Raw genomic sequence first — 20,278 nt, forward strand, 5'->3', positions numbered from 1 at the left:
ATGAGGATGATACCAGGACTCCTCCTTCTGAAAATATCCCTGAAATTTTCCCCTTCCAGGGAACTAAAAACTATTTTGCAATATGAAGAGCTTCATGGAAGAGAATATTTAAACAAGTAGCTATCTGAAACATCATGCTCTGTGAATTCAACCATCAACCATTAAATCAAAAGTTTGATGTTAGGAACTCTAAGTAATATAGATAGCTGTTTAAGAATACATTTTTTAATGTACTCAAATTTTTTAATTTTAAAATTCACTCTGCCACTTACTCACTGTGTAAACTTGAACTTGAATAAGAACCTTAAACAAGAACAAGGTCACTGTGTAATCTTGAACAGGAAGAGACCCTGATGCTGGGAAAGATTGAAGGCAAAAGGAGAAGGGGGCAACAGAGGATGAGATGGTTAGATAACATTATCAACTCAGTGGACATGAACTTGAGAAAATTCCAGGAGATAGTGAAGGACAGGGAAGCTGGCTTCTGCAGTCCATGGGGTCACAGAGTTGGACATGACTTAGCTACCAAATAACAATAACAACAAACCTTGAAAGTTACTGAAACCAGCGATTTTCAAATGTGGTCCCCAGACAGCAGCAGCAGCAGCAGCTGGGAATTTTTGGAATGAAAATCTCAGGGCCCACACACCAGACCCACTGAATCAAATACTCCAGGGAAAGGGGTCAATAATCGGAGTTTTATCAAGCCCTGCAGGCAATTCCAATGCAAAGCAGACCATTGAGAACCATTGGCTTAAGCTATCCACGCTGAGTCTCCTTATATGTGAAAGGAGAGTCGTATTACTTGGCCCCCGAAGGTTGTTTGAAGGATTAAATTCAATAGGTCTTGCATGTAAAGTACTCAGTACAGTGTCTGGAGCTTCATACGCACTCAGTACATGACACCTACACTCAGTGTAATTGTTATTTTGTTGTTATTGGATTTCATTTCTGGGCGGAGTCCACATCTCTGTGCGTCTACCTGTGAAACAGTGAAGAGGGAAGGTATTTCAGTGTTAATCATTATAACAATAGCTAATTTAGTGAACTCCTACCCTGGGCCAGCCACTTGGCTAGTCACTTCATGAACTCTGCATTTGATCTTCATTAAAAAAAAAAAAAAAAAACGCTAAGAGAATGGTGCTATTCTTGTCCATCATGTGGCAGGTGATGTAGCTTGAGTAGCTTGCCCAGAATAACACAGGTAGTCGGTGAGAGAGCCAGGAAAAGAATTCAGGGACTGAGTCTCCAGAGCCCGGGTTTTAAGCAGACCACCACACCGCCAATCCAAAGCGGTTTGCAGAAGGGACCGTGGGGTGGCCACCTTCATAGCTTCAGTGTCACTGCGAAAATCAGATGCTCACTACCCCATATGCATTAACACCACAGCTATTGCTTGATTAGAGAAGAAGTCTCTGGATCGGGTTAGGCTGGAAATGAGCTTATTTTGTAAGGAGACCTGGTGGCCGTCCTCCGTGAGGCTCCCAGTGGCTCTCAACTTCTGCCTGAGTACGTCGGTCATGTGGTCCTGATGGGAGATGATTTGCTGATGACAGGTCCATAAAGACAGCCCAGAACTGCTCCTTCCGGGTCACTCTTTGAGGCAGTGATTACCTGAGCCCACAGAACACATTCAATACCCCCATGAGATGAGACAATCAACTAGAAAAAAAGACTTCCTTTACTTACAGAAAGACTTCCTTTGGCTTTAGGCGAGGATGAGAAAGAGGAAACGGGGAAATGCGACTTGTAATTATTGTTAAGTAAGTAATAAGCGGTTGTACTTATTAGCATGGGTGCAGGGGCCCAATGATAAGTGCTAAATTTACACCATTTTTCAAAAAATCTAGCCCATAAAATACCAATCACACCCTGTAAAACAACTTAGAAATAGGTAAAAATTTTATGTATGTCCAAAGAATTTCAGAAGAGGCTGCTGCATTTGTAGATGTATTTAAACATCCGTCAGAATGATATTCCGGAGTAAACACATACATTCACTCGGTGCTGTGTTCGCTTCATCCTGAAGAACTTTTCAGGTACAAATAAACCTGGGACAAAACCCTGCAAGCTTTCTTATCTGAGCGAAGTTAATAAGCCTGTCCTTCATTTGAGAGTTTCCACCTACATCTTCAAAGCTGGACCTCAGGAATATTACAAGACGTTCGGTTTAATGTAAAACCTCCCTGTGTTCCTAAAATGACACTATCAACAATAGCACCAGTGAGCAAACACTACTTTTGGCTTCTGCCTTTTATTTAATTTTTTCCCCCTCTCCTTAGCTCCACCCCAGCCAGCTCTTGAAAGGCCTTCTGTTCTGTCAGCCATAATGACATCTGCTGGCGGAGACAGGAAGTCGTAAATCTGCAGGTCCCCTCTCAACCAAACCTTGTTAATGCTGCCATTTATCACGGGGGCTGGGGTGCCATCTCTGGAGGGCTGGGCGCAGAGAGTCCATTTTCTCCCATACCCCTTTCCCAGGAGAGCAACCATTTTACAAACAGCCACTTTTTCATCTCGCGTTTGCAGACCTGAAAGGCAGATGCAGCGCGCGGCTCTTGGAAAGAAGCCACGATTCCAGGCAACAATAGACTCAACTTGATGTCTCAGAACGGAGGAAGGCAGTTCTGACCAAGCTCTGTCCTTGCTCGTTTTAAATCAGCCCCTCACTGCATCCAGGAGGGGCATGGAAGACTTCCTCCCCGGGAGCCCCTCCGCCTCCCTGAACTTCTTTAAGGGCGAACCTAGCTACAGGGTGGGGGTTGAAGGAGAATGATTGAAACTCAGAGTTACTTTTGTTCCACACTCATTCAGGCTGAGGTTCGGGTTTTATTTCTTAGGCATTCACTGTACCCTAGGACTTGATTCAAGACCTGTGTCTGTGCAGAACGCTGTCTAGCTTTTGCTGCTCAAAGTGTGGTCCCTAGAGCAGAACCAGTTAGGAAGGCAGCACCCCAGGCACCCTATGGGCTTCCCTGGTGGCCGGGTGGTAAAGAACCCGCCTGGCAGTGCAGGAGATCCAGTCCCTGGGCTGGGAAGATCCCCTGGAGAAGGAAATAGTGACCCACTCCAGCATTCTTGTCTGGAGAATCCCATGGACAGAGGAGCCTGGCGGGCTACAGTCCACGGGGTCGCAAAGAGTCGGAGACGACTTAGCGCCTAAACAAACACAGGCACACTCCGCTCACTTGATCAGAATCTGCACTGGAAGCCAGATCCCCACATGCCTCCTCTGCATTAGAGCTCGCGAGGCCAGGCTCTGCTCTGGGGTTCTCAGCCTTGGTTGGCCCTTATTAACATCTGGGACTGGGTCAGTCTTTGCTTGCAAGGGCCTTCCCTGTGTGCTATAGGACGTATGCCAGGATCTCTGGCCTCCACCTGCTAGATGCCGGTAACACACCCCTGAATCATGACAGTCAAGAACATTTGCAGACGTTGTCAAGTGTTTCCCGGGAGCAAAAAGCACCCCTCTTGGAACCCATGCAACTCAAAGTAAGCTCTGGGAGTTCACAGGGTCTTGTTAGAAAGGCACTTTTCAGACTCCACCCCACATCTGCTCTCTCAGGATCCCTAAAATGGGCCTGGGAATCGATCTGTTCTAACTCTGTGGGAGACATCACCTGGACTACGTTTAGGAACAGTTTAAGAACGGTTAAGCCTCAGAGCACAGACAGGGAAAGCAACGCGGTGACTAGACAGTTTGTGATACAGAGGTCAGCGCGGGTCTTGCCTGGCGGCTCAGAGGTAAAGAATCCCCCTGCCAAAGCAGGAGACACAGGTTCGATCCCTGATCCAGGAAGATCCCACATGCCTCGGAGCAACTAAGCCCGTGGGCCACAAGTACTGAGCCTGTGCTCAATAGCCCGGGGGTCAAACTGCTGAAGCCCTAGCTCCCTAGAGCCCAGGCTTCACAAGAGAAGTCGCTGCAGAGAGAAGCCCCCGCTTGCCGCAGCCAGAGAAGAGCCCACGAGGCCGTGAAGAGCCAGCAAAAGTCAAAAGTAATCATAGAAAGAGCGCCTCAGCACGGCTGCCGTGCACCGAGAGAGTGATGCCTGGTGGCTGAATGCACAAGGTAGAGCCTTCTCAGGGGGTTTGAATCCAGGCTTCCAAGCTGCTGTCTCTATAGCCTTGGGTGAGTTACCTAACCCCTCTGTGCCTCAGTTTCTTCACATGTAAAATGGGGACAGCAAGGCCACCATCTCATCGAATTGTTCCAAGGACTGATGCATTCGCGTTTAAAGTGCTCAGCACAGCGTGTGGTGTGAGTGCTTCGTAAACACTAACTACTGTTAAGACCATTTCTATGACTTGCCTGTCTTTCCCTAGACGTTTAAGCTCCCTAAGGACCTGGCAGTTGCTTTATTTCCCTCTGCATCCGTAGCACCTAGCCCACTGCCTGGCAAGAAGGAGGCGCTTAATGAACCTTGGTAGGAAACGGAGGCGGCTCCGAAGAAGAGAAGGCCCTGGCGGGAGCTCTCTGCCGCCAGTGGCTGGGCTGTGTGCTATGCCATCTTGGCGGTTTGTACATGACCATCTGAGCTTCCCCAGTTGGCTTCCGTAAATTGGTGTCCTTGCAAACGCAGAAGATTGAGCTGATGTTCGTTTTATCCCTTGGTACAGAGTAGATTAAACCTCAGATGCAGTTGAAATCATTCTATAAACAATAGTCAGTCAACAAATGCTTGTAAAAGAATGAAAAAGCTAAAAATGTGGGAGTGCTGTCTATGTCTCAGGTGTCGTGATGAGTATTTTAGGTTAGGTCACACAGTCCCCTCTGAGCCCCCAGTGGAATCGGTGGCATAATTATCCCCATTTTACAGACAGGAAAACTGAGGCTCAGAGAGGCCAAATAACTTGCCCAAGGTTATGGTCTCAGTAAACAGCGGAAGTCGTAGGTCTGTCTGACTCCACACCTACATTTGTTTTCCTTTCCTGGCGCCTACCTGGACTGCACACAGTGATCCTAGGTCCCAGGTTTTCCTGGGACAATCCTAATTTCATTCCTCTCCCATCTATGGTTAAGAACACACTTGTGTTGGATCACAGCTCTCATTCTGTTTAAAATCTCGAGCCGTGGTAATAATGAGAACTCTACTCTGCACTAGAGATGTGAGGAAAAGAGAGGCCGCTGGTCCCAGTGGGCACACCGTGGGGAGAGAGGACTCTGACAAAACTAGCAAATAAACAAGTCTAATAAGAACTAAATACATTACAGATAAGAGTATTCAGACAGAGCGACTAACAGAGGCACGGTGTGAAGACTCACGATGCATTTACGTCATTACTGAAGGGCTTCCCTGGTGGCTCAGACAGTAAAGAATCTGCCTGCAAGGCAGGAGACCCGGGTTCTATTCCTGGATTGGGAGGCTCCCCTGGAGAAGGAAGTGGCAACCCACTCCAGTATTGTTGCCTGGAGAAGCGCGTGGACAGAAGAGGCTGGTGGGCTACAGTCCACAGGGTCGCAAAGAGTCGGACACAGCTAAGCAACTAACGCACACAGATCATTACTGAAGGTCTGTGATGTACCTGGAACCAGGTTAAAAAGCAGAGACATTGCCTAGAAGACAATGTGTATGAGAGTCTTGGGGCTCGCCCATGTGAAGCTCATGGTTCGGGGGATTCCAGTCTAACAGATGTTGCCTGGTGGCCGGCCCACTTCCCCACACTTTGGTAGCACACGCAGCTCTTTGACTCAGGGAAGGGCGGGAGAAGCTGCCTCCTCCCAGCTCTCAGGTGGGTGGACACGTCGGCGCTCTCCAGCTTCAGAAGGGATATCTCCAAGGGGAGTATCCACACCGACTCCCACCGCTCCCCCAACAGGATGAACCTGCAGTTGCCCGCAGTAACAATCTGCTTGACGACACCCTCCAACTGCCCGCATCCTTCTCTTACGCCCCTACTGGAGTTTTCCAGGATTATCTTCCAAATAAACGACTTGCTCTCAAATCTTAATCTTGAAGGGTGTGCTTCTTGGGGAACCAAAAGCAAGACACACAAGCCTTCAAGACGCACAAGAGCATCTGCAAGCCCAAACTATTCGACCATTTTAATCCGGTGGGCTCCTTAGCAGTGTTGGCCTTCCCAGCAATGGTTAAGGAGAAAAGACAAGCTGTATTGATGGGCAAAAACAGCATCCAGGAAAAGTCACTTTGACATAATCCTAGCAAGCAGGGGTAGAATCTCATGAAATTTTCAAGACAACAGGACGCTTAATGCCTAATCATAACAGATAAGACATGCTCTGGATAAGACAGAAAGGTGTTCTCAGAGCGAATTATATCATTCTCTATTTGCTTCTGAAAGTTGAGGGACACCTTTGGGCACACAGTTCTAATGAGTCCAGGGATGAGAGCTTGATGCACAGTTGAAGTGGCATAAAATATACCGGAGCCCAGAACTTAAAGGCTGCTCGTCACGTGGTTTCCAGGCCGTTCGGTCCTTACATTCACTTAATGTCTTCCTGTGGCTAATGAAGTTGAGCAATGGATTACTGGGCCGGCGACGCGGTCTGGATTCTTCAGCAGCAGCAAAACACTGTCGCCAACTGCAAGCAGTCAACTCCCAGGGACAACTGTGATGGACGCTCGACTGAAGAGTTCCCACGCCCCAGCCAGCCTGCTCGCAGTTGCCCCGTTTCAAATATCCCTAATGCTTAATTCTACACCTAACCACATCTTCTTTTTGTTTTTTTTCTTAAGAGAGATTAACGACTCTTGGAGGATTTATTCGCAGAAGCAAGCTTGTCAATGCCGGAGCGTCCCCAAACTTTGTCATCCACCTTAACTGTTTTCAGGGAGTAAATTTCCACCAAGTAGAAGAAGACACAGTGTCTTCTGTGTTGGTTGAGCAAACCCAGTCTAAGGGACTAGGTGTTTCAGGATGTAAATAAATGAATTGATGGGCCTTTATCAATGGCTGAAAGAAGAAAATTCAGACTCCATATTATGACCAATAATGTACAGGCACACACACCCCCACTGTGATCCTAACCTGACTCGCCTCTCCTGCCTTCTCTCTGCTCCTTCTTCCCAACTGCCTGGCCCTCCCAGCCTGGGACCTGGCAGCTACATCGTTTGTGATCTGGAAGCAGAGCAGCCTCTTCCAGTTTCAGGCCGTGGCTCCTGATGGGCTGCTTCGTGCCTTGCAGATCTCAGGCTAAAGGACACCTTCTCAGAAAGGCGTTCCATGATCCCCACCCGACTCTGTCACGCCCCTCTGCTGCAGTCTCCCCATCTCTCTCCACAACCCACCTGCCGCTTCCCCGCGTCCCCTTCTCCCCTTCAACACGATGCTGCGCTGGGTGTCGCGAGAGGAGACCTACCTTGGAGTTTTCACAAAGCAGTCGCTGGAAGAGAGATATCTTGAATGAGTTAAATGACTGAAGAGGAAGGCAATGAATTATATCCTCAAGGGCAAAATCGTATGGTCCACTGGCTCTCAAACTTGGCTGCATATTGGAATCATCTGGGGGCTTTAAAAAAATACTAATGGCTGGAGCCCGCCCTCACAGACTGATGTAATGAGCCTGGGGTAAGACTTGGGCACTGGGATTTTTTTTAAATCACCCCAGTTGATTATAATACGCAGCAAAGTTTGAGAACACTGATTTTTTTTTTAATTGAAGCATTACATACGGATAAAGTAGCACACAAATCATAACCTTGCAGCTGAACACACTTTCATAGACCAAACACACTGGCATAAACAGCCCCCGGTTATGAACAATACTCGCCCCTGGCCCCTCCCCGGAAATTCCTCATACCCGCTGTCAGAGGCAACATTTCTGATGCTCAGGATGAGTTCTGTCTGCCTGTATGCTCATATATTTGGAGACATATTCTACACTGAGTCTCTTTGCTTGGGGAAGACACGGACTAGAGAAGTTTGAATCACATAGGATCCACCCTGGATGACTTCCTGAAAGAGGCAGTATTTAACTTATATGCAGAGTACATCATGAGAAACGCTGGAATCAAGATTGCCGGGAGAAATGTCAATCACCTCAGATATGCACATGATACCACCCTTATGGCAGAACGTGAAGAGAAACTAAAAAGCCTTTTGATGAAAGTGAAAGAGGAGAGTGAAAAAGTTGGCTTAAAGCTCAACATTCAGAAAACAAAGATCATGGCATCCGGTCCCATCATTTCATGAGAAATAGATGGGGAAACAGTGGAAACAGTGTCAGACTTTATTTTTGGGGGCTCCAAAATCACTGCAGATGGTGATTGCAGCCATGAAATTAAAAGACGCTTACTCCTTGGAAAGAAAGTTATGACCAACCTAGATAGCATATTCAAAAGCAGAGACATTACTTTGCCAGAAAAGGTCTGTCTAGTCAAGGCTATGGTTTTTCCTGTGGTCATGTATGGATGTGAGAGTTGGACTGTGAAGAAGGCTGAGCACTGAAGAATTGATGCTTTTGAACTGTGGTGTTGGAGAAGACTCTTGAGAGTCCCTTGGACTGCAAGGGGATCCAACCAGTCCATCCTAAAGGAGATCAGCCCTGGGATTTCTTTGGAAGGAATGATGCTGAAGCTGAAACTCCAGTACTTTGGCCACCTCATGCGAAGAGTTGACTCACTGGAAAAGACCCTGATGCTGGGAGGGATTAGGGGCAGGAAGAGAAGGGGACGACCGAGGATGAGATGGCTGGATGGCATCACGGACTCAATGGACGTGAGTCTGAGTGAACTCCGGGAGTTGGTGATGGACAGGGAGGCCTGGCGTGCTGCGATTCATGGGGTCACAAACAGTCGGACACAACTGAGCGACTGAACTGAACTGAACTGATGAAGGAGACAATAGATAAGAGAGCGGAAGGGAAAAAAGGCAGGGAAGTCGGGGAGGGGAGGACAGCCTCCACTGGAAAGGAGCATGGACTGAAGTGCTTTACATCACTCTACAGGAAGCCCTGTGCTCAGTCGCTCAATCACGGCCGACTCTCTGTGAACCCAAGGGTGCAGCCCCCAGGCTCCTCTGTCCATGGGGATTCTCCAGGCAAGAACACTGGAGGGGGTTGCCACGCCCTCCTCCAGAGGATCTTCCCAACCCAGGGATCAAACCCAGGCCTCCCACATTGCAGGTGGATTCTTTGCCATCTGAGCCACTAGGGAAGCCCACAGAAAACCCTGAGATTCATTTATTGACTTATTTTGACTGCCCTTGCGCAGGGCTTTTCTGGTTGCAGAGAGCGGGGACTACTCTTTGTTGCAGTCCGGGCACTTCTCTTGTTGCCAAGCACAGGTCCTAGGCGCTAAGGCGCCAGGGTTTGCAGCATGCAGACTCAGGAGTTGGGCTGCACGGGCTTAGCTGCTTGGGCATGTGGAATCTTCCCAAATTAGGGATCAAACCTATGTTTTCTGCATTGGCAGGCTGATTCTTATCCACTGTGCCGACAGGGAAGTCGCTAAAGAAAGCCCTAAGACATTTTTAAAGTTTATCCTTGCTTGGAAATATGCTCATCTTGGTATTCAATCATTCCACAACTTTTTACTGATCACCAGTCCTGCACTGGGCTCAGAGATGCATAGGTATAGAACTTCTGTTTTAATTAAGGGAGACATATAATAAAGAGGCAAGTACACAAAATTACTTACATGTGTTTGTAAGTACCATGAAGGATGAGAGAAAGAGGAGGGCATAGAGGGTGGGAGAAGGAGGTGACATCTGAGTTGAGAGTAAAGAGGAAAAGCAGATCTGGGAGAAGAATCTTGCTGGAGGGAAGAGTAAATGAAAAGCCTGCAAATCTGTACGGGAGGCAGGACAGTAACTAAGAAGCTCAAGAATCTCACAGGCTGCCCCAGTGGCCACCAATCAGGGCGGTGCCTAGGGTAAAGTGGGCACTGAGAGAATATTTGCTTTAATTACATTGAGTTGCAGTCCAGCGGTAAGACAGGCAAACTAACTGCCTCCCAAATGTAGTATGATACTGTTGTTGTTGTTTAGTTGCTAAGTCGTATTCAATTCTTTTGTGACCCCATGGACTGTAGCCCGCCAGGCTCCCCTGTCCTTGGGATTTCCCAGGCGAGAATACTGGACTGGGTTGCCATTTCCTTTGCCAGGGAAGCTTTCCAACCCAAGGATCGAACTGGAGTCTCCTGCATTCTTTATCTCTGAGCCATCGGGGAAACCTGTGATAGGTATGTGCTTCAGTGGAGCATTCACAGGCTTCTTTGGGTACATAAAAAAGGCTCCTCAACACCACCACCACCTTGCAAGTGAATCCAAGAAGCGACGCCCAGCCTGTCCCTTGCATGCAACAACTTCTGTTAACTTGATTCGCTTGTTACAAAATTCAGTCCTTGCACAAGGAAGCTTCCAGTGGCCTGGCACCTCATCAGAATCACCTGGGAACTTTCAAATTTTCATATTTTTCTGGCCCCACCCTAGGATCTAATTTAGTAAGTCTGGGGTGGGGCCTGTGTTTCTTTATCTTACCTAAAAAATCCCCAGGAGATTCTGAAGTTGAGCCAGTGTGTTCTGGAAAATATGGTTGAGTCATTCCAATCAGTTCATGCCTTTACACATCCCGGAGTTTGAGTGTTAGATCCTAGGATGCTAAGTTCCCTGGAGACTTAAGCATGGCCAAGCCACCCACTCTGGGAAGCAGCTTCTCCAGGTGCCAGTCTGTGGATTGGTATTCTGCAGATTCAAGTCATGCCCACATCACCTTCTTGCCATCTTCTCAACCCACCCGCCCCACTACCTTTTGTTCCTTAAGGATACTTTTTAGACCATAAGTTATATTAAAATTTAGGTTGCTATCGTAAGTGCAGAGCAATCTCTCTCTCTAAGACACAGGTAAACTGAAAGCGAATTCCATGAAAACAGACCATGTTTTCAAAGTCGAACCAGGTACCCTTGCCCCTCCCCAGCTTCTGAGCCAGAAATCTCCGGTTTCTTGGTTGAAAATAAAAGTTGGCCAGTGATGGGCACAAAAGCCACACCAGCAGCGAACAGACACTTTCCCGGATTGAAAGGGGATAATGACACTTTCACTGTGTGACTCAGCGTTTCTCAGTGTCATGGCACACCCCGGGATGGCATCTGGGCACCGCTGTGTTAGGCACCCCACTGGGGTACTAGCCAAAGTCTTCTCTGTTGATAACCAGCCTATACTCTCTGCAGTAGTAGCAGTAGGAAAAAAGAAAAAAAAACACAAATTAATGAAAGAACACTCCAGAAATGTGGTCCGAGAATGGGGTGGCAGCCAGCTAAAAGGAAACTTTTACAGCAGGTCCTGTGAGCTCCCCTCACCCTCTGTGTAACCAGTGATTGAGAAAGAGGAAAGAGTGGAGGGAAAATTCGGAGAAGAATCCTGAAGAGTGGCTGGCAGAGCTCCTGTAGCTCAGGGCCTCCTGCTCGACCCCCTCCTGATTTACTCCAAGGCTGGAGTCAGCTCCTCAGCTCCTTCTTTCCTAGTCCCCGTCCTTTAGATGTCATTTTACAGACGCTTTCGGAAGGCACGGGTCCTGTCTTGTGCGTTCCAGCATCTCCTGTGCTCAGCGCAGCAGCTGGCACCTAACGCAGTAGACGTTTGGTAAAGGACTGAATGGACCACAAAGGCCAAATCGACAGGCACGGGGCTTCTGTCGAACGTGGCAGGTCTTTCAAGGTGAGCTTCCTGGAGCCTCAGTCTTCTCTCTGTGGAGGCCCAAATCTGCACCTCCTAATTTTATAACTGCGGTTCCTTAATGACATAGACGAGGGGTTTTTTACTCAACAAGCTATGCTTCCTATCACAGCGCTCCGGAAAGGTGTGTGGTGAAATTAGAATTAATTAGTACTAATGCCCCTTTTGCTGACGTTGCCAGCTATAAAGTGGGCTCTTCTCTGCCTCAGTTGCCTAAGGACTGGGCTGGGGTTAGGTGGGGCTGATCATGGGCGGAGGCCGATAGGGTGATTTAAGGTAAGTGAATTAAAAACTTGTACAACATACGTGTGGAGAAATGAGCATCCCTGCCCTGTGCAGGGATGTTAAAAATGATTCAACAGCACTTTGCAAAGAGTGAAATAACACCTTGCAATTGGCTGGTAGGACGGGAGTATCCTATGGCCCAAAAGAACGGTTTAGAAAACATTTGTGGGATGGATCATCCTCGGTAATTCCCCATGAGTGAGGGTAAAAGTGACAGGTGGGTGAGCCGTAGGCACAAAGTGCCCCTGACCGTACTGGTCAGGCCTCAGTGGCATTAAGTGCCTGGTGGGGGCGGGACTGAGGGGTGGGCACTGGTGGAGACCATCACAATGCCAGTAACAGTGTCACCCCTTGCACTCCTAAACCATTTTAAGTATTATTTTAATATCCAAGCCTTAGCTGGCTCTATAGTTGGCAATTTGAGGTATGTCTGATTCCAAAAGAACAAAGATTTTTTTAGCAGAAGTTTTTAAACTGGAGTAAACAGGAGGTTCACTTGTGGGATTGGGGGTTGTTGGGTCAAAAATGCAGATTCCAAAGAGCTCATCTAGAAGTTTCTCATTTAGAAGGGCAAGGGCAATGGGGCCCTAGACATTTCCAATTAGGAGATGGAGGTGTGACTTTGCCTTGTGAGTGACACTGGGCAATGTCTGGATGCGATTTTGGTTGACACAACTGGGGTGGAAGAGTCTGGCATCTAGAGGGTAGACACCCAACATGATGCTAAACTTCCTACAACACGCAGAACAGCCTCCACATGGAGGATTATGGCCCCAAAGATCAGTAGTACCAGGGTTAGAACATTTTCTTCTAGAGTAAGGCCTAAGAATCTGCATCTTAACAAGAGCCTTAGGAAATTTTAATGCGGGAGGAAGAAGCCCTTGGAAAGATTCAGATAACGCCTGACTTTTTATTCTAAGGACATGCTGTCAGAGTTCCCTTTTGGCCCAACTAACCATCCCACCTTCCTCCGAGTCCAGGTTAACTATCGCTTCTAAGAGCACCTCCTGTCCCAGCAGACCTCGTTTTGCCCCTTTAATCGTCTGTCTCTCCCACTGGAACAAAGTGCCTTGGGGGCAGGGTCCAGGTTCATCCTGGCCCCAGAAGCTCCAAAGGGAGCTGGCCCATAGCAGGGCTCCGGTCACAGGCTGGCTGGAATCTGTCTCCACTAAAGTAACATCTCTTGCACTGAGGCTGGAGAAACTCTGTCTTTCCGACATCGGCACAGAACCCTCTTTTAACACCTTCATGGAGCGTATCACTCTGAAATTACCTGCTTACTTTCCATTCATTCAAATGTTTTATTGGGCTTCTACTCTGTGCCGCGCCATCACTGGGGATACACCACAGAGGCAAAAACCTCTCTTCCCAACAGAACTTATATCCCAGAGGGGAAATTTGGACAAGAGAAATAGAAAACTGTATTTAACATGTGTGATCGTACGTGTGACACTGGTGAGCCCAGTGGAGAAAAATAAAATAGAGAAATGTGATGGGGTGGAGATGCGCAAGTGAGACTTTAAGTAAGGTTGGCCTCTAGGAGAAAGTGACATTTTAAGCAAAGTCTGGATATTTGGGGGCAACTTACCTGCTCCCCATTAGAACACAAACACTGGGGGTGGGGGGGGGCATGGTCTTCCCTTTCTCCATGACTTCCGTGTTTCCAGAAGAGAGGCACATAGTAGGTGCTCAATAAACATGTCATTTAAATAAAACAAAGAGAGGACTATGTGATTAAACTATCAAGGAGACAGCAGGAGATTCTTGCTTTTATAACCATCCAGAAACTAGCAGCAGCGTGGGAGAAGCAGAGGCGTTCACGGCAAGGGGGTGGCAGGGCATCCCTGGGTCAGCTTAGGAGGCAGCCGAGGATGGTGGCCATCCCTCCTCCCAAAGGGAAGCGCAGTCCTGCCCTCCTCATCCTGTGTTCAGGGTCCTGTTTCCGTCCCTGTAGGTGGGGCTTACCTGGCGCCCGGGGCTCCTCCTTCCCTCCCCCCGCCCCCAGCGCGTCCTTTCGCCGCGCTCCCCCAGGGGCGTCCCCGCGGCCCGGGGGGCGCGTCGCAGCGCCAGCGAGCGGGGCGCAAGGCAGGGCGGGCGGCACGCCGGGGTCCGCGCCCCGCCCCGCTCCCGGCGGGACGCTGTCCCTTTAATGGACTCCCTCTGCCTGGCGCTCTGCGGCTGGGGAGTAAATTTCTCCCTGTCATCAGGTCTCGGGGAGAGGAGGAGGAGTTTGTTAATGTTCAGTTTGTTCAGCGGGATCGATGTTTGCTGGCATCGCCTCGCCCTGTCTTGTGTGTGTGTGAGAGTGTGTGTGTGTGTGTGTGTGTGCGTGCGCGTGGTGTGTGTGTGTGCATCTGTGGGGGGTGTGAGTGTGTGTGTGTGAGTGAGAGGGAGCGAGAGTGCGTGTGTGAGTGTGTGTGTGTGTGAGTGTGCGTGTGTGAGTGTGTGCGAGTGAATTCCAGATTTTCTGTCTTTCCCAAACCCGCTCCTGTCCTCTCGCATATCACTCAGAGACGGGGATCTGACAGCAGCCAGAAACCGACAGTGAGAGATCTCTCTGCCCCCGGCGCGAATCCGCCATCGAGCCCGGCGAGGAAGAGGAAGGCGAGGAGGTGGAGGTGCAGGAGGCCACGAGAAGCAAGGAGCGAGAGAGGGGCCCACTGCCTTCCCAGGACTGTTTGTGTGGTGGTGTTTTTTTTTCCTTATCTTTACGCGCGCGTGTGCGTCCCTCGTCCCTTCCATCCGAACCCGCTCTTGGATGTTTAATAAAGAAATCAAGTGTCTCAACAGTCACCAAAAAAAAAAAAAAAAACCAAACCAAAAAAAAAAAAATTCCAAAAAGCAAAAACAAAAAGAGAGAGGAGAAAAAACAAAAAATCCAAAACCAAACAAACAAACAAGCAAGGCAGAACCAACCTCCACTTCACACCAGCCGGCACAGCCACCCGCGTCTTGCCTGCCACCCAGAGAGGGGGGTCCGCGGCCCCCGGTGGAGGAGTTGCAGGGACAGGGGGACAGAGGCCGAGCGACGCCCTGGGAGCCACCGGGCAGGAGGCGGAGGAGACCCGGAGAGGCGAGCGAGACAGCGGGCCCCCGCGCGCGGCGGCTCGGGGCTGGGGCGCCAGAAGTGGGACTGGAGCGAACTAGAGCGATGCCAAGGAGGAAGCAGCAGGCACCCAAGCGGGCGGCAGGTAAGAGACCCGGCTCCGCGCGGGGCGGCCCGGCCCGCCGGCCCGGGGCGCCAGCGCCTCGCCCGGGCGCCCCGCGACGCCACCCCCTCGCGTGCCTTTCGGGGGCGTCAGCTCCGGGTGCCCCCCTCTGCCCCGCTAATAACCCCGTCCTCGCTCGCCTTCTCCAGCCTCCCCTATCCTCCCCTTTCCAGGCTCCGGTTGGGGGGTGGGGGCAAGCTATCCCACCAAGCCTTTCCTCCTTAAACTTTTCTTCCCTCCACCCTCTACCCCACCCCTAACTTTCTCCCAGTCTGCTTCTTGCCTCTAGGGCCAAAGTTGCGCTGAGCTTTTGGGGTTCGCAGTGGGGAGCAGTCCTGCCGCCCCCGCCCCCCTCCGGGGGGGTCGCTGCCAGTGGCTTCTGGCCTCAGGGGCCGGCGTTTCCTCTCGCGGGGGGTTTGGGGCGCTGAACTTTGAGCCGTGCCCCAGCCTAGGGCTGCAGGGCTGGCTCTGGGGCAAGCCAGCGGAGTTCAGCTTTGATCGCCAAGGTGTGAAAAAACACCCCAGGAAAGGAACCTTTGAATCTGTTTTCTAAGAGGAGCCTCCTTTGGAAATCTAATCAACACTCTCCTTTCTCTTAAAAAAAAAAAAAAAAAGGTGGGGGTTGGGGGGGGAAATGCCCCTCGAACATTGAAACAGCTCTGGATTTTCTTTGCACGGAGTGAGTTGCAAACTTTCTAAATTGATTTGTGCGGTGGGAACTATCCCATTTGAATTCTTACCACCCCCTCCTCCCCCCCCCCCAAAAAAAAAGAGAGAGAGAGGAACAGGTTAATGGATCAGGACATTAGAGCTTGTAAAGGATTTTTTTCTTCCTTTTGGGTTGCTTAATTGCTTTTTTAATAGTATGCTGGGGTTTTGTTTCTCGGAAGTGTAATATGAAAGTTCATTTTTCTCCTGCCAGACCCACCCACTGAAAAATCAGCTTTCCACTTGATTGCTAGTTTTGATTTGACATTTGATTGATCACCTGTCATCTCACTGCCTTTGATCTATTCATTCTTGATATATATCAATAAATCACTCACCATGGTAACTCAGAGTGCCAGTGACGCAAGCCTTGCCCTCTAGATTGAGAGCCAGACATGCACAATTATTATCTTGTTTGGCTTTTAATGTGGGCGTTTTTATTTCTTTGTGTCCTTCAGTTGAATCAGGCATTAGCAAAGAGCTTAAGTTTTTTCCTCTCCTTCTTTCTGTCTTTACCCTCCAGCTTTAAGGCAGCATCAGTGAAGGCTGGTCTTCTGCAGACCCCCACAATATTTCCTTCTGTTCCAACTGGAGCGAAACATTAGGGAGAAGAAGTTCAGTGGAACACTTTCATAAACTTTGCAGAGCCACCCTCAGAACAAATCCAAAGTTAGTCACAAATCTGGGCAAAGTGGGTGTTTGTGTCTGAACATGCTGGACCACCAAGCTCATCTTCCATCATGGCCTGATTCCAGCCAAGAATGGCAGTACATGTGCTTGGAGATATCCACAATTATCTTCCCTTTTGAGCGCAGAATTGCTTCTGAAACTGCGTATGGGTTGGTTCAAATTGCATGGGGAAATATCATTTATAAAGCTTTGATTCATTTATTTTCCAGTTGTTTCTCTAAGAGCAAAATAATTTAGGTATTTTAGTACCGTATATATTTAGAACTTGCTTAGTCAATGAGGTGTTCTTTTTCCAACTCTAGCTACCTCTTTTTCGAACAGTTTCTTCCTCCTACCCCCGTCCCTTTCTACATTTAACTCACTTATTTTTTAAAACTCAGATTCCTTTGCAATCTGAACAGCTTTGGGGTATGCACTGGCCTTTGAGGCTCAGGAAGAGTAAGCTTGCTTCATCTAGGTCTAGCAACATAAGTTTAAGTATAGCTAGATTATTAGAGATAAAGTCCTTAGTGTTGTCCCACAAGAGAACCCCGGGCAACATTCCAGCAAGAAGTGATACTGCCCTGAAAAGTACTCTTTTTTTTCCCCCTGTTGTTCCGGTAAAGGCCATCAACAACTAGGCAGTAATTTAAATTACCAGAATGACTGGACACGTCTCCTTTGGTAAGCTCATTACAAAAAGTGCATTGCTCAGAATTGCACTGCCTTGATTATAACTGTCCTCTGATCAGTGAGGATTCAGGTGTGTATAACATGAAGCTGTATCACGTTATTTAAATTAGATCCTTTTCATTAAGCTGGTATCTGTTGGCGTTCGCTTATCTGTTTACTGTCGTGTGTGAGTTAGAAAGTTCTGACTGCAGTTTCAGTTTCCTGGCATATTGTATTCCTAGCGTCTTTATGTGTTTGTTTTCTTGGCTTTTATTATTTTCACTGGAAGAAGTGGAAATCCTTGTCAAGCTGAAAGGGAATAATTCATTTTGTACACAATGCGGCCCCTCTGACGGTATTATTTACTCACATATTACTGAAGCGGATATTTTTCCACGTAATATTTCTTTCCTCTGAAGTCACCGATGCTATGCTCTGTTTTAGCTGAAGTGGTTATTCCCACGTAAAGTTAGCTGCTTTGAGATTCTTTTGCCAGTTAAGATCCAGGGAGAAGAACAAGGTGGGCTCCAGAACTGTGGCCATGCTAACTTTTATCACTGCTTAAAATTAAACAAAATACACAACTGTAAGTAATTATTCCCATGGGCTGGTGTTGAAAGCTCGATTTCTAGCTTGATTAATGAATAATGTAAGATAGAAAAAGCCTGTGAGTGAATCAGAACGGAGGCTCTTTCCCAAGAACTGTTGGAGGCAGTTTGATTCCCTTGCATTATTAGTTTTAAGTTCCACATTTCAAGGAATCATTTACGGAACTTTCTAATAAAGCAGGTATGTGGATAGAATGAGGGAGAGGATATTACAAGTGATGGGGAATGTTAGCCTTTACTGGTTATGTTCCTCCCTCCTTTAAGGGAAGGGCTGTGAGGTAGGCAGCTCTCTCTAAGGAAACAGCTAAGTCAGAACATTTCCCTTCGAAATGTCATTCTTCCTGGCTTTCTAACGTTACGCTCTTCCACCACACTATAACTTCGGGCAAGGAAGAAAGTTTAGAAAGCAGCCTGCAGTGCCCCAGGGGTTTGCGTACATGTGTGTGTGTGTGTGTGTGTGTGTGTGTGTGTACGTTAGCTTTCTTTGATATATATTTCATTCACCACTAAAATGTATCTACTTTTTAACCTGAAAATATTACAGGATTCTGTACCAGCATCTTTCCACCCTATCCATTGTAGGGAAGGCAGGGAAGATGGCAGAAAGGTAAAATAAAACAGGGCGGTGTTTTGATTTGTTTGTATTTTGCAGGACGCAGAGTCGTTAAAAATTTAACAGTGTAGACTTGCACCCTAACCCTTCTGTTCCCTACAATCCATCGCAGCCTCTGCACGCGCACGTGCAGCCTATTTTGCTCCACCATCTGAACTCTTGTTTTTATATAATACCAGCCAATTCCAATAGGAAGCAACGTCTTTGGAAATCATATGTGTATGAATGTCTAACGTAAATATAAATTACAGGCTTCTGTCTATCGGAAGAGATGAAATGTTTTCTTTTTGCTGACTCTCAGAAGCTATCTGGTAATCTAGATCTCAGGAAAGTCTTGCAGGAAAGAACAGCTCTCTCAATTTATTTTGTTTATTTAATATGGAGATGAATAATGCAGATTTTGTTTTCATGAATGTCCTTGTGTGGCAGCAAACATTAGACTATTAGCAATCATTACTTAAAAGTTGCAATTTGCACCTTAATAGCACAGGTTATTTACATGGGAAGCATATTCAGCAGGGACAGTTCGGAATGCTGCAGAGGAGGGCTGAGATGACCTGAGCCATCTCTTTTTCAGACTCATGATGGCACAGCCTAGATTAGCTGGCAAGGTCTCAGCAATAGGCAGACAGCTCAGGATGAAGTTTACCTTTAATTCACTAGCAAGCGGCATGAGGTTCAAGAGAACTGGAAACAGGGTGGAGTCCCCACCCTGGCACTCTCACTTTGCTTTAGCGTAGTTCAGAAAGACAAGTTCACATCTTGAAGGTTTAAATATGCATGCTAGAGACCCTTTCACTTACCCAAACAGTGTGATGTTTAACAGATGAATGGAAAACAAAAAAATACATAGATACTGCCACCCCTAAAGGTGCTCAGCAGCGTGAACTGTTCAGACTATTCTTGTTGATTTAAGGCAGATCCCTGCAAAAAGAAAGGTAGCTTGAAATCACACTGTCCACACAGTGTTTTGGGTGGAAATTGATGGTTTCACTGGTCCTTCTCCCCCTGCCCTCTGAGCCCCTTCTCCCTCCTCTCACCTCACCCTTAAAGACTCAGATTGAACAGGACAGCTCAAAAGCCCATTTGTTTTAGGCATTTATTGATTTCATTTTTAATCTGCCATATCAGGACACAATACATTGACCCTCATCAGCAGATTGCAAGTGACAGGGAGTTTAGTGGAAGCCAGGTAAGGAGGGGGCGTGAGAAACTTCTGGACAAGAAAAATCTTCTCCTGGCTTGGGGGTTGGAAATCAGAGCCCACTTCTGAGGAGGGTAGATGCATCCCTCAGAAACACTGTGCGTTTATTTTTCAACCTTCTTACATTTATTTTTCTCCCAGTATCCTCGACTCTGTTGCTAGTGTTCAGGAAACCTTTACGCCCAACAAATACCTCCTAGGCGTCTTTAGCAGTTCTGTCCCTAGAAGCATCTTGCCTTTTGTCACCTTCTCCAACGGAGGCTTATGCTTTCATTTCATCCCAGCTGACTTCTCACTCATTTGACAGAATTTCTCCAACTGGATAATACCTGGGTTGATCTATTTATCTTGGGAGTTGTACTCTCGATTGAGCAGGTTTTAAAGGGGCACTGAGCCTGGCATTATTTAAGGCCATTGAAACGAGGCACTTCTGCTCATCACTGCAGCTGAGCTTAGGGAAATCGGCCAGGAGGAAAACCTAGGCCCTGTTCATGTTTATGCTGGGTCCGTAATTAGCTGACATGAGTTAAATGTCCAGAGTGGTGCTTCCTTCCCATCACTGGATTTGTACCATCAATTTTATTTAGGTATGGCATGGTCTAGGAAGACTCAGCCCCTATTTCAAAGGCAATGTCTGTGTCCACCCAAGTCCCCTTTAAAACACACAAAATTGCC

The 20,278-nt window shown here is 47.9% G+C and overlaps 1 protein-coding gene across 1 annotated transcript in view; it reads left to right on the forward strand.

Annotated features, from left to right (window-relative positions):
- Positions 1-14,981: 14,981 nt before the first annotated feature.
- The window catches only part of TSHZ2 (teashirt zinc finger homeobox 2), a 288,449-nt gene continuing 283,152 nt past the window's right edge, over positions 14,982-20,278 (forward strand). Inside the window, exon 1 of the mRNA XM_068987708.1 lies at positions 14,982-15,111. Coding sequence (XP_068843809.1) covers positions 15,072-15,111 — 40 coding nt within the window. The 5' untranslated portion in view covers positions 14,982-15,071. The remainder of the gene's footprint in view (positions 15,112-20,278) is intronic.

The sequence above is a fragment of the Capricornis sumatraensis genome, chromosome 15 (assembly GCF_032405125.1).
Source record: "Capricornis sumatraensis isolate serow.1 chromosome 15, serow.2, whole genome shotgun sequence".
In the NCBI taxonomy this organism is placed as follows: Eukaryota; Metazoa; Chordata; class Mammalia; order Artiodactyla; family Bovidae; genus Capricornis; species Capricornis sumatraensis.